At 39.6% G+C, this 18259-nt stretch overlaps 1 protein-coding gene across 1 annotated transcript in view; it reads left to right on the top strand.

Moving 5' to 3' along the window:
* The first annotated feature begins 4682 nt into the window (after window positions 1-4682).
* Window positions 4683-18259, top strand: part of LOC120413324 (vesicle-associated membrane protein/synaptobrevin-binding protein) — a 44073-nt gene continuing 30496 nt past the window's right edge. The window contains exon 1 of the mRNA XM_039574097.2: window positions 4683-5345. Coding sequence (XP_039430031.1) covers window positions 5294-5345 — 52 coding nt within the window. The 5' untranslated portion in view covers window positions 4683-5293. The remainder of the gene's footprint in view (window positions 5346-18259) is intronic.

Genomic DNA, 18259 nt, shown 5'->3' with positions numbered 1-18259 from the left:
CGGACCTTTTGGATCTTTCGTGGTAGGGGGTGAAGACTTCCCAACTCTTCGGAGTTGCTTCACTCCTCGTCCCTCGTCCCACCCGGGACGAGGCATCAACAAGATGAGGCGCGCGCCTGCTGCCTTCTGCCAAAAAGCCTCTCGTGGGTCAAGCCATGGTTGTATACATCCAACTAGCTCGTCACATTCGCGACGAGCGCTTCTGAAAGAGTTACGTCGTATTGCGCAATTTTCACTAACTTGGACTTTGCACTAAATTATTGCTATCGATCGCACTATTGCGACTTGTCAAACTGGCTTGGGAAATTTTAATTTTCTCCAAAAATGATCAAAGCGAGCCGATGTTGCGCACCTGTCAATCGCAATTTTAAAGTGCGAATGTCCAGTTTGGTGCAAACTGCGACTGGAAATGTAAATAAACAACCTAGTTGCCTAGTTTTTGGAAATTTTGTTGTCAAAAGTGCGAGAGAAAAGTGCGGGCCAAATCCAAGTTACAATGCAAGGATCAATATTCAATTCCAAACTGTTGAAAGAGTTGCCCTCATCCCCGGGATGAGGCAGCGAACTGCAATAATTTCAATTTAAATTTCAGGAACAAATTTTGGTCTTTGGGGGCGACGGAATGCACAGCTTTCTAAGGCTGCTCTCGCCCCCAACCCCTCTGCCCTCCCCCCATTCTGCTCTTAGCATTCTTGCAAAAATTCATCCAATAAACGCAATCAATTCCCAATTGTTAGTGCTTGTGCCCTCAGGGCATCTGCAACGCTGGAGTGAAAATCTAATTTTGCATCCGGCTTATAAATACCGAGATCAAATTTGCCACCTTGAAAAAACTCCGTCATCGCCACCGCTAGGGTAGCAAATTTGCCACCGAAACAAGCCCACTGCGGGAGGCAAATATGGGTTTTATCATCTTTTGCTCTCGTTTACCTTCAAAATCAATAATTATGTATTGATTCATGCTTAGAAATGCTAAAAATTTATTAGTCTTTTTAATCCTATTGAAAATTTCAAAGAATTTCATTTTTTCGAAAATGTCGAAAGTTAAACAACTTGCTACCCGATTTGATTCTCACCAAACCCACACATCTAAACTTTACGTAGTCTACGCCATTCCGGTTATGTCTGTGACATAACTACTTTGACTTTTCATTTGCCGCCTCACACGTGCTCACGCTCAACTTAAAAACACACATCACACATACTGAGAAAAGACGGGCGAGCTGTAACTACAGCAGCGCCATCAGCGCCAGGTGAGTGGATGCCGAAACAAAATTGCATTTGAAATAACCGTTTTAGAAGGACGATGGTTCGGCACTCGAGTGTCCCGTCTGTTTGTCTGTGGTTAATCCATCGAAAAAATGTTGTCTTGTTAAAAAAATGCATTAAAATTAAAAAAAAGTGATCAGAAATGGTTTTTAATCGTGTTTTTTACCGTTGCACATAAAAATTGACATAGGGCTTTAGTACACAATTCCGAAAAACACACTTTGAACAGAATAAAAAGCCAAATGTCCATATATTCAATCAATGAATCATTTAAATCAATTTTTTTTTTGAAAAGTATTACTTTTCCAAACAAGTGCTGAAAATTTCAACTTTTCAGCATCCTTTTCAGTGCTGAAAAGTAGAACTTTTCTGCATTTGTTTTGAAAAGGGTTACTATTTGATTCTGTTAAATATTTTTGGCAGAGAAAAGTAGGCTTTTTCGTCGTTCGAGAATGACATGAAAAGTAAGTAGTTTCACGACGGAATTGCAAAAATGGATTTTTGACGATTTTTTAAATCGAAGCCCGTCTAAATGCGGGGTTGGGTTGTAGAGGGTTAAGTGTATTTATTTTTTGCAAAAAAAACTAAGATCTGCAGAAAAAAAATCCATCTGGCTTTTTTTTCTTAATAGTCGTTATCAATATCTACAACTATTCCGAAGACACCAAATCGATCTGGAAATTCCTTCAAAAATTACAGATTTCAGAATATTTACGTACCATTTTTGTATGGACAGCTGCCAAAGTTGTATAGAGACTTGTACGGGTAAACCAATGACATAAAATGGCTTCTTTGGCCATACACACAAAAAAATATTACCGTAATGACAAAAGTAACTTATTTTTGATTTAAAAAGTTGCTAAAAGTAGCTTGAGGGAAAGTTTTTTTCTTGTTTAAAAAATGAAAACTTTTACTGGTAAAGTTTTGGAAAATCTCCTTACTAACTGATTTGAAAGTCTTAACTTTTAATACGACTGTAAAATTTCTTTCATTTTGACGTTCTCGTGTAACCGTGTACGACTAAGTTCCAAATGTAAACAAACACTTTGGTGGGTCTGGTGGTGCTGGTGATTCTAGGACGCAAAGCAAAGCCGACCGCGGCAGCAGCCAGGAATCGGACGCGGAAACCTTCGTGAGTCAAACAGCAGCAGCGGAACGCCTTCGAAAGAGGGTGGTGCGGGTACGGGATGAGGTCAAGTGCTCAAAAAGGACTAGGCGAGCTTCCTGCAGGAACTGCAGCTGTTCCACGACCGGATTGGGTAAGGAGGAAGCTTGGGTGTTTTTGTGGGGTTTGTGATTGATTTTGTTTGTTTTTTGTAGGATGGGAGGTTGGAATGTGGATTCGCACCGGTTGTATTCGGTGGTGGTGGCCCAGAATTGGTGATTGAAGGTCAATTCCCGCGAGGGCTGGAACGAGATCATCGAGGAGATGGCGCTGCCGAAGCGTTGCGTGAACAACGAGATTGCGTTGAAGAAGATAAACATCCGGGTTTTGGACAAGTACTAGACAGGTGATTTTCACGGTGAGGAGAAGGAGCCGACGAAGAGGAGGACGACGAGAAGCGGGATAATCGGAGGTGGCCAGAGCGGATGTTGCACTCGGTGCCGGCGGCTTACAACACCGGTGAGTAATGATAATGTGTGCAGTGGCTTGCCAACTTCACTAACTTCCATCTCTTTTAGCAACTAACCGCCCACAAATGCTCATCTCGCGACGGCGCAGCTCCAGCCGAATGAACCTGGACAGCGTGCCGAAAAAATCTGTGTCATTCTCGAAGGAGGATGAAGTGCTCGAAATCGAATTCCGTTCCGAGGGCCACATCAACCCAATGTTCCGGATGCGCTTCCAGAAACTGGAACTACCCATTCAGGCACTTCACTTTCCAGCCGGGAAACGTTGATCACCCTTGCCGACTCTACAGTCAACTTCTCCAAACCTGTCCTGATGAAGGCCGGCAACGTGACCATCCTGTTCTCTACTTTGCTGTCGCGCGTCGAAACGTCCATCCGGAACTGTCCAGCTTGGGGTCTTCGGAAGTGACCGGTGGCGTACCATAAGAATCGGTACAGCTTGGACTCGGATTTTGGCCAGAAGCGTTAAATACAATAACAAAATGTATTTTTTTAACATACTGTTTAAAACTTTTAAAAATAAACATAAAATCAAGCCTAGAATCAAGCCCATTTTTCTGAAACTATCACTGTAGTATTAAATGTTGTTTATTCTTGCTATAAAAGGTTTCTTTTCAAATTAAAAGTAAAACACTTTTACCGATACAACGATTTTGTTCCATAAATGCATGGTAGTATCAAAAACTTTCCAACTTTTAAATTGAAAAGTTTGAACTTTCTACGAATATTCACCAACGCGAACTTTTAATCCAACGAACGATCTTTTTAAATTTAGAGTATTTTTTCTTTGTGTGTAGGGCCCCACAAAGTTTGATCCAAATAAAAAAATATGAATAAAATACATATCCGGTTATGGTTTAGTATCCAGGTTTTTAAGCGAAGATGGCGTTCGAATGTTGAACGTCCGAAATGTCAAAATCGCGCAGTAGCACCAACATTAGAAAAAAAAAATGCTTCTGTCATGCCATGGCACACTTTTTTCGTAATGTTGGTACCACTGCGTGATTTTGACATTTCGGGCGTTCACCATTCGAACGCCATTTTCGCTTAAAAACCTGGATAGGGACGTGGCGTTACACCGTGCTGCCACCTGGTTTTTTTAAGCGCAAGAGTGGAAAAGTGCTGAGTCATCGTCTAAAAATAGACGGCGTCCTATCTCGCCCAGCAAAATGAAGTCGGTAAAGTAGTCGGTTTCGACGGAGAAAAAGTGGAAAACGTGGTCTAAAAATAGCGACGCCATCCCCCTATTGCTCATAGATTCATTGATTTTGATGAACAAAACTTTGCAAACTTTGCACCTCAATATTCCAGTTCGCACAAAATCGGCTCCATTTGTCTGTGACGTGGCGTCGCGACGCTTTGCTTCTTTTTCAAACTGCCAACTTTGCTCCGAGGGAGTCCCCACCGGGTGTGAGCGAGACGCCCGCAATAATGCCGCGGCGCGCCGTGCGCCAGAACGAGATGCACCGCATGCTGTCACGCCAACCATGCTGCGGCGTTCCACAAACCTTGCCATCATCGCTGCGCGCGCGTCAAGATGGAAAGGTGGTGACGGATTTGTTGAGGGAAATGTTTAATTTTTAGATTTTGACATGATTCTTTGCGGAAAATGTGAGATATTTTTTTTAAGACTCAAATTTTGAACTTAAAAAATGTATTGCTTGTTAAAAAACTAGTTTTTTCGAAAATTTAAACATATTTTAGATGTTACGTTTTAACCTTTCTATCTTGTCGCGCGACACGCAATCCTCGAAAAGCGCCGCGCAGGAGAACCCCGCAACTGTCAAAAAACGAAACTGAAAAGTCGCAGCAGTCCGTCAAGTCAGCGCGAGCACAAAAAAAAAGAAGTGACGAAAGCGAAACCGGGGCGTGAAAATTGATTTTTCGTGTGGCCGCTGTCAAACTCTCGCCGAAAAAGCAAGGACGGTTTCCCCGTCGCGGATTAACGTCGTGAAACGCCCGGATTGTGTGCGTGTGTGGTTCCTGAAGGAACGAAGAAAAAAGGAGCTTGCATACACGCACCGTTGAAGGAAAGAACCAAGAAGAAGAAGAAGTTCCCTGAAAAGAGTGAGCCAGGAATCCGAATTTTTGCCAGCAGCAGCAGTGTTTATTGTGTGTGTGCGTACGTGTGAGTGTGTGTATGTGTGAACGGTGAGCTCTTGTGTGCGGAGTTCGAGTGTTTTATCGATCCGTTCGGAAAAGAAAGGTTTTTAGCCCCGCACTCGGTCCGCGGAGCAGGACCAGATTGAGGCCGTTTCCCGTGGGGAAGGCACACGACGAAGATCCGGACCAGGACCGGCAGGAAACGCGAACAAAACGCTAGGCAACTTCCGACAGGGTCACCCTCGCCAGGACCAACGCTAAAAGGGGAAAAAACGCAAATCAAAGCAAAATGTCCAAACAATTGCTTATCATCGAGCCAGCGCACGAGCTCAAATTCGTGGGTAAGTTCCGAAACTGGAAGAAATTTCCATTTCCAAAAGCCCACCATATTAGCGCTTCGTACGTGGACACACAATCGTGTGTGTGTGTGTGTGTGTGTGTCGAATTGTGTGAGTGTTACACGTTCCGTCCGACCGACCTCCTCCGAGACCACCCTCCTCTCACCGCTCCGGCCATTGCATTATTTATCAATCGGTCAAAATTTCACCCTGCACACTGCTGCCTGAGAGTACAAGTGCAATGTCTGTCGTAACGTAATAGATGCCACAATAGAAACGTGTGTGCAGCTTCGTGACGCTTTTAAAGAGTCTTTTACTTGATGATAACTCAAAACCTGGAAGCCTAGAAGGGGAAAGGGGAGATACATTTTGCATTAAATGCGTAGCAAAATTAAACTTCTCGTAAAGGGAAATAAACATTCCTTCCCGGGATAAAGGAAAAAAGGGAGAACGACTCCTGCATACTGATGCAGCGCGTTTTGTCCAGCGGCAGGTGTTGAAATGAGCAATATTGTTGGCCACATCATGTAGCAAAATGAATTAAACAATGTCAGTGCAAGTGATTACACTGAACGAACTGAATTTCGACATGGTGCGAAATTTCAACGTCATTCAGGGATATCTAGACCGTTCGATCTCCGACCTGGAAAGACACCTGGTGAGCGGCAGGTGTCCAACTCGATCTCCCACCTCGGTGCGGGTGAGACCCACAAAACAAGCTGGGGAAAAAGGCTTCCAAGCTCTCAGTGAGCTGATGATGAAGTACATCTACAACGGATTAGAGCGAAATTTTTCGACGTCAAAAGACAACAACAAACTGTGATTTAGTTTAGTTATTGTATTTTTTCCTTCTCTTACCAAATCCAATGTCCATTGGCTTTGGTGTCTTCGGCAAAATTGTAGAGAAGAAAATTTCATGGAAGTTTGTCGAAGATGCTAAATTTGTAGCTCTGGATCTACAAGAGATAAACGCCATTTTTGCAAAAATAAAAATTGGTCGAAATAGTCTCTTTTTCAGTGGTAACTTCATTTAACCGGCCTACCATGTCATGGAGTGTTGTTTATAACATAAAATTACACATTTTTTCGAAAACAGCGAAATATTTGAGGCTGCTTTAAAGAAGTTATGTTTAAAAATGCCGTATTTTGGCGTAAAATCAAAAAAAGCTTCTGAAAAGACCAATTTTTAACTATATTTCCTGAAAATGTCTCCGATTGTCCACGCTCCATACAATCTTTGTATGGATAATTATACAAAAAAAAAACAATGTTATTGGGCCTTTGTCGAAGTGCAAACAAAGAGGCTATCCTGCTCGTTTCTAATATAAACATCGTAAACATTAACTAACGTGAGCGTGATAGACCCTTAACTTTGTTTACACTTTGACTTATCAACAACAACTCCGTCTCGACCAATTTATGTCATTTACTGGTCAACATGATCAAATGTTATGGACTTTTGATCAAAATTTATATTTTGAGGCACCATTTCCCATCACTGATTCGATTTCTTAGGCAGAAATCAGTAAATGTGAGAATTTTAAGCGAAATCGGTTAAGGTTTAAGGGGAGATTAACTTTGCCACATAGGGTTATTTTTTTCACTGTTTGATTTTTTATAATTTTTGTATTTAAGATATCGTAAAACCCTTTCAATCAATTGTTGTACACATCATGGAGAATGTTTGGTGAAAATATGAACATTTTTGGGGGTCATCCATAGAAACTGGGTGGTCGATAAACGACGTACTTTTGGTATTTTGATATTAACTCGTATCCAATCCGTTCAAATATAGGCAATATGGGTATCAAACTTCATGATTTTGAATGGCCCATTCAGACAAAATAATTTGAGGTCAATTTTTGGACTATGGCCACTTCGGAACCGTTTCTGGGTACCCCTGGGGAACCTATGAAGTGGCCAATATCATATCAAAGCAAAACCCATCAATATGGGTATCAAAATTCTTCATTTTGTCAATACATCTCAAAAATGGTCTTCAAAAATATTTGTCTGGCCATTGGCCACTCCGGAACCGGTTCCGGATTTCCCCCCGGGTAAATCTTCGGAGTGGTCAATATCATATCAGAGCAAAGCCCATCAATATGGGTATCAAAATTCTTCATTTTGTCAATACATCTCAAAAATGGTCTTCCAAAATATTTTTCTGGCCACTGGCCACTCCGGAACCGGTTCCGGATTTCCCCCCGGGGAAATCTTCGAAGTGGCCAATATCATATCAGAGCAAAGCCCATCAATATGGGTATCAAAATTCTTCATTTTGTCAATACATCTCAAAAATGGTCTTCCAACATATTTTTCTGGCCACTGGACACTCCGGAACCGGTTCCGGATTTCCCCCCGGGGAAATCTTCGGAGTGGCCTATATCATATCAGAGCAAAGCCCATCAATATGGGTATCAAAATTCTTCATTTTGTCAATACATCTCAAAAATGGTCTTCCAAAATATTTTTCTGGCCACTGGCCACTCCGGAACCGGTTCCGGATTTCCCCCCGGGGAAATCTTCGAAGTGGCCAATATCATATCAGAGCAAAGCCCATCAATATGGGTATCAAAATTCTTCATTTTGTCAATACATCTCAAAAATGGTCTTCCAAAATATTTTTCTGGCCACTGGCCACTCCGGAACCGGTTCCGGATTTCCCCCCAGGGAAATCTTCGAAGTGGCCAATATCATATCAGAGCAAAGCTCATCAATAAAGGTATCAAAATTCTTCATTTTGTCAATACATCTCAAAAATGGTCTTCCAAAATATTTTTCTGGCCACTGGCCACTCCGGAACCGGCTCCGGATTTCCCCCCGTGTAAATCTTCGGAGTGGCCAATATCATATCAGAGCAAAGCCCATCAATATGGGTATCAAAATTCTTCATTTTGTCAATACATCTCAAAAATGGTCTTCCAAAATGTTTTTCTGGCCATTGGCCACTCCGGAACCGGTTCCGGATTTCCCCCCGGGGAAATCTTCGAAGTGGCCAATATCATATCAGAGCAAAGCTCATCAATAAAGGTATCAAAATTCTTCATTTTGTCAATACATCTCAAAAATGGTCTTCCAAAATATTTTTCTGGCCACTGGCCACTCCGGAACCGGTTCCGGATTTCCCCCCGGGGAAATCTTCGAAGTGGCCAATATCATATCAGAGCAAAGCCGATCAATAAAGGTATCAAAATTCTTCATTTTGTCAATACATCTCAAAAATGGTCTTCCAAAATATTTTTCTGGTCACTGGCCACTTCGAAGATTTCCCCGGGGGGAAATCCGGAACCGGCCACTCCGAAGATTTCCCCGGGGGGAAATCCGGAACCGGTTCCGGAGTGGCCAATGGCCAGAAAAACATTTTGGAAGACCATTTTTGAGATGTATTGACAAAATGAAGAATTTTGATACCCATATTGATGGGCTTTGCTCTGATATGATATTGGCCACTCCGAAGATTTACACGGGGGGAAATCCGGAACCGGTTCCGGAGTGGCCAGTGGCCAGAAAAATATTTTGGAAGACCATTTTTGAGATGTATTGACAAAATGAAGAATTTTGATACCTTTATTGATGAGCTTTGCTCTGATATGATATTGGCCACTTCGAAGATTTCCCCGGGGGGAAATCCGGAACCGGTTCCGGAGTGGCCAATGGCCAGAAAAACATTTTGGAAGACCATTTTTGAGATGTTCTGATAAAATTGTAGAATTTTGATACCCATATTGATGGGCTTTGCTCTGATATGATATTGGCCACTCCGAAGATTTACCCGGGGGAAATCCGGAACTGGTTCCGGAGTGGCCAGTGGCCAGAAAAATATTTTGGAAGACCATTTTTAAGATGTTTTGACAAAATGAAGAATTTTGATACCCATATTGATGGGCTTTGCTCTGATATGATATTGGCCACTTCGAAGATTTCCCCGGGGGGAAATCCGGAACCGGTTCCGGAGTGGCCAGTGGCCAAAAAAATATGTTGGAAGACCATTTTTGAGATGTATTGACAAAATGAAGAATTTTGATACCCATATTGATGGGTTTTGCTTTGATATGATATTGGCCACTTCATAGGTTCCCCGGGGGTACCCAGAAACGGTTCCGAAGTGGCCATGGTCCAAAAATTGACCTCAAATTATTTTGTCTGAATGGGCCATTCAAAATCATGAAGTTTGATACCCATATTGCCTATATTTGAACGGATTGGATACGAGTTAATATCAAAATACCAAAAGTACGTCGTTTATCGATCACCCAGTTTCTATGGATGACCCCCAAAAATGTTAATATTTTCACCAAACATTCTCCATGATGTGTACAACAATTGATTGAAAGGGTTTTACGATATCTTAAATACAAAAATTATAAAAAATCAAACAGTGAAAAAAATAACCCTATGTGGCAAAGTTAATCTCCCCTTAAGGGTCGCTATAGATCATTGAAGTTGGTAAAAAAATCTTTTCATACACAAACTTCAGGGTTAACTCGGATTGTTTTGCGACCTTCGACAAAGTTGTTTGTCATGAAATTTTACTCAAGAATCTCACACTTGAAAACGATCCGACACATTTAACGCCATTTTCTCCATATTTTTTTTGCGGTTTCCCATACAAAATTCTACGATAAAAAGCGACCCTTATAGCTTAACCGATTTGGGGGCTCCAGCGTGTCCTCGTCAAATCGTAATAGACTTGGGAAACATTTTGGTAAAATTCTTGTAAAAGGAATACGAATAACTTTTAGTAAATGCTAAATTAAACAGAAATGTTCCCCAAGAAGCTGCTCTACTGGTTGGTGTACTTGGTTTTAGTAGATTTTAAGGAACACTCCAGATTATCCAGCAATATTAAGACACGACTACTTAGTAGGCTGGGAATGGGTATATTTCCACTATCTCGTTTAGTTCAAGTGCTAGAAATTTGGCATCTTCGACATATGTTGCATAAATTTTCCTTCTCTACATCGATTTTCGTTGATACACTGAAAAGTCGTCTCCCTGCCTGTAAATAGCTTCAAAAGCTTGTCAACAATTCTCTCGATTTGGCTATTACGTCAAATGAACGAGTAAACAATGACAGCCATAACAAACACTTCACTAGGTTAATTGTGAGTTGCCAGTACTATTGTGAAAACTTTTTAAAAATTATGTTTCTGAGCTGAAATATTTAACTTTTAATAACCAAAAATTAAGAATTTTCAAAATCGGTGTAAATTTTTACACGTGAATGTACGTAGCAAAAAGAAAAAAACGATGTTAAAATCGTATGCAAAAGCATGCACATCACCTTCGTAAAAAAAGACACTTGATATTACACACTGCATGTACAATTTTTGTAAACACAAAAAAAAGTTACAACCGACGCGATTCAAACCCAGCAGAGCAATTCTCTACGAAATCGGTCTTTTTTATTTTTTTTATTGAATATTGTATTACGCCCTTTAAAATGTTCGTCTTGATTTAAAAATTTTGAAAATAATTTTTCGAAAGGATCGGAAAATTTTACGAATGTTTCATATTTTAACATTGTTCATCGGACCATTAGTTGCTGAGATATCGACATTAGAAAATGGTGAAAAGACTTAGAAAACATCAATTTTTGTGTTTTCAAACCTTTGCATGGCAATATCTCAGCAACTAAGGGTCGTTTCATCAAAGTTCAAAAAAGAAAAATATAGAGAATTTTCTCAGCTTTACAAAAATATGTTTATCAAAAAAGGGCAAACATGGGCACTAATTAAAAAAAATGAATAACTGCTACTATTGTCAAAAAGTTACCTGAAAATGGCTATAACTTGAAAACGGTGCACTTTATCAAAATTTCTCTAAAGTACCTTTTGATTGCAAATTTGATTTTACATCGAAAAATGAAGTTGAAATTTTTTTGCGACCAATATTTCGATTTTTTTTTTGAAAAAATCTGTATTGTTTCAAAAAATCATAACTCGGTCAAAGATTTTTTGCCCATTCTGGAAGTTTCTGAAAAGTTGGCATTTCATGTCCTCTAAAACATATCAGAAAATAAAAAATTAAAAATAGTATTTTATTTTGCACATCAAGTTTTAGTGACAAAAAGTAAAATTAAAAATCACCAAAATTTGTTTTACCGTGTATCATTTTTTTCAGTGTAGTCCATATTCATACCTACAACTTTGCCGAAGACACCAAATCGATCAAAAAATTCCTTCAAAAGATACAGATTTTTGAATTTTCACGTATTATTTTTGTATCGACAGCTGCCAAATTTGTATGGAAAATTATTTGAATGAACTAATGATGCAAAATGGCTTCTTTGGGCATACCAAAGGCACCAATAAAGTTTCAGACGGATTAAAAAATACAAAAAAATCGAATGACCGAAATCTCAGAGAATTGCTCACTGGCAAAGTGACATAAAACAAGTCAAACTTCCAACCCCAAAATTTTCATGAATCTTAAGAGTTCTTATTTAAAATGCTTTTTAAGAGCGAGTCCACGAGCAAAGCATACCCATCTCGCAGCGACCTCACCAATCTGCCTGAAATTTTCAGGGGTTGTTTGTACATATAAAACTAGCATCTGGACAAAATATGAGCACTCTACACAGAAAAAAATATTCCTGTATATTTACATTATTTATCATGTACCAAAAGGTATCATGATAAATGATGTATATTTACATTAGATTCAAAGGAAATTTACATGATTTTCATTGTAAACGTTCCTATCCAAAATATTGTGAAATCGTGTAATTTTCCAATGAAAATAATGTAAATTTACAAGAGTGAAAAAAATTTTTTTTTGCTCCGTTGAATCCAGAATCCGATAAAAATCATGATTCGAGATGCAACAGAGCAAATTAGTTTAAACCCTTTGCGTACAAAGGTGAATTTCAACATTAAAGCATTTGCGAAATTGCCTTAAATATAGGTCAACGGGAAGGTTCAAAAACGTCAAAAATCTTAAAATGGCTATAACTTAGGCAAAATTCATATTTATTTCAAACTTCAAAATGCATCTGAAAGGGCTTAAAAAATGCAACAAAATGCAGTATAGAGCATCCCAATTGGTTAAATCTAAAGGGAGTTATTGGCATTTTAGTGAAAAAAATAGCATAATTTTCAAACTCAAATAAAAAAGGGTTCCATCCAGATATCAACTCGGTTCGACCTGCAGCTTGTAGGGGACATCTGGGACTACCATCTGAGACTGAGAACCAAAGCGCATTTTTTAAAGGGTTAAAATGTATGAAAATAAACATTTTTATGGATGTTTCTATTGTGAAATTGTCTCAGGAACACGAATATGATAAAATTATCACCATAAAATGGGATCTAAATTTCAGGCAGATTGGACTCGCTCTTAACCTTTCGGAGGTCGCGTGTTTTGGCGTTTCATACAAGTGCCTTTACAAAGTATGTACACGGTACACGTATGTGACTGCCGGTAGGTTAACCCTCTACTGCCCAAATTTGTTTTCGAGTATTTTTATTTTTCCCGTGTTCTACGAAAAACTTTACTCCTCTTTTCATCGGGACTGGCAACACCAGCCAGCAACAGTCTACTGTTCGGAGCTCCTCAAACTTTTCGATTTTTTTCGCCGTAATTTACCGTGATTATCCGCGAGTTTGCTGCTCCAGCATGCCAAGGGCCGGCCGTGGCACGTGTCATACCGTCCACGTGAGTCCCCTGTACGGACGAGACAATCCACCCGGGCATCCGGGAGCACTTCCGGCCAGCAGCAGCAGCAGCAGTCCACAAGCACCACGACGACAACCACTTCCAACTTTCCCACCAGAAACGAATTTGAGATTCTGAGTGGAGAAGAAAACAACACCGACAGTGACAGCAGCAATGCTAGCGACGACGATTACGATGATGAACTTGCGCGCAAGCAAGAAAAGAAGAAAAAATGCAACTCTCCGAAGGAACGACGTCCACCTCCAATTTTTGTTTTGGAAACGTTGGCAGACAATATTGACGAGTTGCTTGAGGGACTCCAATATTGTCTGAAAATAAGTAAAACTTCTGTGCAAGTTATTACGCACAATAAACAGAATTTCGACCTGGTGGTGAAGAAGTTGAAGTTGCGAAACTTCAAATTCTTCACATTTGATCCAGCAGAGAAGGTCCCTGTCAAGATCGTCCTTCAGGGATATCCGGACCGCCCGATCTCCGACCTGGAAGAACACCTGTCGGGCATCAAGGTTAAACCTCGAGAGGTTAAGGTGCTCTCGAAATCGACAACAGTGACAGGTACGTACACATTGTACCTCCTGTACTTCGATCGTGGGTCCGTCAAAATCCAGGACCTACGGCGGATCAAAGCACTGGACGGCTTCTTCGTGACGTGGCGATTCTACACGAAGAATCCGACCGACGCAGCGCAATGCCACCGCTGTCAAAAATTCGGACACGGTTCAAGAAACTGTAATCTTCCGCCCCGGTGCGTAAAGTGCGGTGAGACCCACTTCACCGAAAGGTGCAATCTTCCGCGGAAAGACCAGCTGGGGGAAAACGCCCAGCAGCACAAAGCACGCGTCAAGTGCGCGAACTGTGGTGGAAACCACACGGCGAATTTCCGTGGCTGTGCCGCGCGGAAAAAGTACCTCGAGGAGCAGGACAAGAAGAAGAAAGCGCCAGCGTCCCGCCAACCTCCGAAGACTTCGAGCTCGAAAGCTGCAGCAGCTGGCGGCGGAGCGGTTCCATCGACCAACCCAGCGTTCCCTCCCGGTTGGGGAGGTTCGTACGCTAGAGTAGCCGCTTCTGGGAGCGGTACTTCACCGGGACAAGCAGACGTCACCGGAGATGACCTCTTCACGCTTCACGAGTTTTTCGCTCTTGCTGGAGAGATGCTCACGCGCTTTCGTGCCTGCCGGAACAAGGCAGAACAATTCCAAGCTCTTAGTGAGCTGATGATGAAGTATATCTACAACGGATAAGCTGCCTAGTGCAGCGCAGTTTTTTCGACGTCAACAGACAAAACAAATTGTGATCTAGTTTTAAGCTTTTCTATTTCTATCCTTTTCCTTAGCAAATTTCGAAGGTTTTTTTTTTAAATAATTTTTCCTTCTCTTGGCAAATCCATTGTTAGAATATCCAATTACATCTAAATGAATTATAGTACAAATCATAGTTGAAAGGTACTCCAAAACTCTATTAGGTTATAATAATTACGATATTGTGAATTGATTATTTACTAATAAAAACTAATTGAATTGAAATTGAAATTTACTCCTCTTGTTTTATGTTTTTCTTGTTTTAATGTTATCAAAACCATCCTGACTTCCAAAAATCGAATTTTCACTCCGTTTTCGGAAAATCTGTGTATGTCTGTGTCAAATTTCAAAAGTCTGTGCATCACAAAATGCCAGGACACAACTTCAAAAGTCTGTGAACAGACAAATCTGTGTACCTGGCATCTCTGCTATTCAAAACCGAAGCATTGATTGAAAATTAACAACTCGAGAAAAAATTGGGGCAAGGTGTTCTGTTAAACATGACTAATATGACTAAAAACAATGTTAGATAATAAAAATTGTAGAAAATATTTTTAGGTATAATCTTTATAATCTGATTTGTGAGTGATTCGGCCCAAATCTAAATGTTCATGCCCCATATAACAAAAATCATGAATTTCGATAACCAAATTGCCCAATTTCGGTTCGGTTCGGTCAATGTTTCTCCATCGGAACATCCCTGAGGGCACCAGCAGCTCCAAACTGTGGCCAATATCCTACCAAATTGATCCCAACCCTATTTCACGGGTTCTCAAAATACCGTTATTATGAAGAAGAAAAAAATGCATTCCGAGATTTTGGTGTCTATCGATTCCTTACACCATAACGTACCTGTGAGCAAACAATTAAAACATTCGCTGATGTAGTTTTCGAGATACAGCCCTTTTAAGATGTTACATCCGATTTTCAATAAGAAAACCAAAACAATCTATACAATTTCAGCACTTTAAAAAATATGCATGTACAGTTAATGATGGACTTTGCTTCATATGACTGTCAAGTATCTCTGGGCAAAGTTTCAAAAGGTTTTCTGATGAGTTTACGAGATACAGCCATTTTAAAATGTTATTTCCGACTTTTTCTTAAAAAATCTATAAAATCTGGAGGTGGACAAAAAAAGAGAGCCGCTCAAAGAGCCGGTTCATTAAAATGAGCGAACGAACGGTGGTTCACAAAAAAAGAACCGCGGTTCTTTTTTAAACTCTGGTCTTTTGAAAGAATAAAATAAATAAAATATCAGCATTAGTTCAGTTTTAGCAAAGATAAACGCAATTTTAAAATTAATATTAATTTGTCCAAAATCCTAGAATTAAGTTTGGATGCCATCAAATTATTCGAACGTTTAGGTTCGAGTAGAAATGTTGAAATAGAGACCGCTAAGACCTATAGTTTTCAAGGGCATCTTCTCGTTTTTAGTATTTTTTTTTTTAAATAATTTTTATAATTTTAATGTGAAAAAGCTTAAAAAATCAGACCTTTCTTACAAAATATCCTTTTCATCCATATTTGAAAAAGAGTGAAAGAGCCGTTCAAAAGAGCGGCTCTTTTTATTGAGCGAACGAAAAAGAGCGTTTTTACCCACCTCTAATCAAATCGGTGTGAAAAATCGGAAATAGCATCCTAAAACAGCATCGTAAACTAAATATGTGTATTTGTCTCAAATTATTTCGGCATTTTCGTCGGAGTACCTAAATTGGTGCAAATTGTGGTAACCCAACATTATAGCTAAATTTTTAACTGACACCGATCAGAGGGTTAGTGAAGATAGAAAAACAAAACCATTCACCACTAAAATTCAGCAAACCACGAAATGTGGGCCACAACCAGCGAAGATGAACAAGTGCACAACATATTTACAAGTTCGATGAGAAAAAAAAATAACTAAGGAGGAATTTACGTGTGCAAACCTGCACAATGAACTTGATTCAGGCCAGATTCCAATCTTTGAATCATTTCGATGATTTATATTGGCTCTGATTAGCGGCTGAGATAATTGTTGGGGTTACTACTTTGACCATTAAACCCTCGATACGAGTCTCTGGTTTTCCAAATCTATCACCGGAAAAGCGCCAGACGTTCTTTTACAGACTGAAGAACTAGACAAACCGACATGAAACTATTGTAACTCAATGAGCAATACCAAACGGTAATTACGAAAATTAGAAAACAAAACAGTTAAAGAGCGAGTTTTTCACCAATGTGTAACAGGTCGTATCAAGGTGCTCCGATTTGGATGAAACTCTATACATGAGATGAACTCATGCCAATTATGAGCCCTCTACGACAAAGGGAAGTGGGGTAAAACGGGCTTTGAAGTTTAAGGTCAAAAAAACATGAAAAATCTTAAAATTGCTCGCATTTTCGTAAAACTTCATCAATTCCAACTCTCTTAGATGCATTCGAAAGGTCTTTTGGAGCACTTCAAAATGTGCCATAGACATCCAGGATTGGTTTGACTTTTTCTCATAGCTTTTGCAAATTACTGTTAAAAATGGATTTTTTAAAACTTTAATATCTTTTTCCAACAGCCTCCAACACCCATACTCCCATAGGTCAAAAGATAGGTAATTTCATGGACTATAAGCCTACGGAAATAACTTTTTAGCCAATCGCAGTTTTTCTCATAGTTTTTCGATTTTTCTATAACAAACATTTTACAACGTTAGTTTTTGCCATGTAGACCGTCATAGCGGCACTTTTTGGTCTCAATTTTGTCATATTCGGAATCCTCGGACAATTTCACGTAAGATAGAAGTATTGAAGTTGTAAATTTGGTTGGAAAAAATGCCATTTAGAATGAATTAAAATATTTTTCACAATTTGTCGGATTAGGGGTAAAACAGGTTTTCGTCTACTTGATACAGCATTTGACGTATTGATCACAGGGTAAATAAGATCTATTTCTTTTTTCAAAAATATTTTATTTAATTATTTTTTAAATCAAATTTACAATTCCAATACTTCTAACTTACGTGAAATTGTCCGAGGATTCCGAATATGACAAAATTGAGACCAAAAAGTGCCGCTTTGACGGCCTACAGGGCAAAAACTAACTTTGTAAAATGTTTGTTATAGAAAAATCGAAAAACTATGAGAAAAACTGCGATTGGCCAAAAATTGGGATGGGAGTATGGGTGTTGGAGGCTGTTGGAAAAAGATATTAAGGTTTTAAAAAAAATCCATTTTTAACAGTAATTTGCAAAAGCTATGAGAAAAAGTCAAACCAATCCTGGATGTCTACATTTTGAAGTGCTTCAAAAGACCTTTCGAATGCATCTAAGAGAGTTGGAATTGATGAAGGTTTACGGAAATGCGAGCAATTTCAAGATTTTTCATGTTTTTTTGACCTCAAACTTCAATGCCCGTTTAACCCCCATTCCCTTTGTCGTAGAGGGCTCATATTTGGCATGAGTTCATCTCATGTATAGACAAACAAACGCTGAAAGTTTCATCCAAATCCAATACGACCACTAGAGCAATATTTACAAATACTGCCTCTTAAACAATAAGTTTTTTTTTCTCTTTATCCAAATTATTTCGATTTGAACGTCTTTTTGTCTGTGCCGCATCGCGTTAGCTCTGCAAAAATATGATCGTAAAAATAGATTCCTAGGTCTGTGAAATTGATGTTTTGTTTTCACTTTTTGGCCTTTCTCGCGTGCTGCCGCGGCCTGGCCCGGCGTCATCAACCTTCGTTTTTCGGAACAAACGTCACCGATACTCTGTGGTGAAGGTAGTGGTGGTGGCGCCTTAAGTTTTTTGGCAGTCATCATGATTTTGTGCATTTGTGTTTGCGGAAGTTTTGCGGAAGAAAGGTTTGGCCAGCGCTGATCAAAAAGGAAAAATTTCTAAGATTGAATTTATTTTTTAAAAGTCTTCAGGAAAACCTAATTCATTCTTAATCAGTGATAACAATAC

The sequence above is a fragment of the Culex pipiens genome, chromosome 1 (genome assembly GCF_016801865.2).
Source record: "Culex pipiens pallens isolate TS chromosome 1, TS_CPP_V2, whole genome shotgun sequence".
NCBI classification, from domain to species: domain Eukaryota; kingdom Metazoa; phylum Arthropoda; class Insecta; order Diptera; family Culicidae; genus Culex; species Culex pipiens.
Note: the sequence above shows the minus strand (reverse complement) of the source record. Positions and strands in the feature narration are given on the sequence as shown.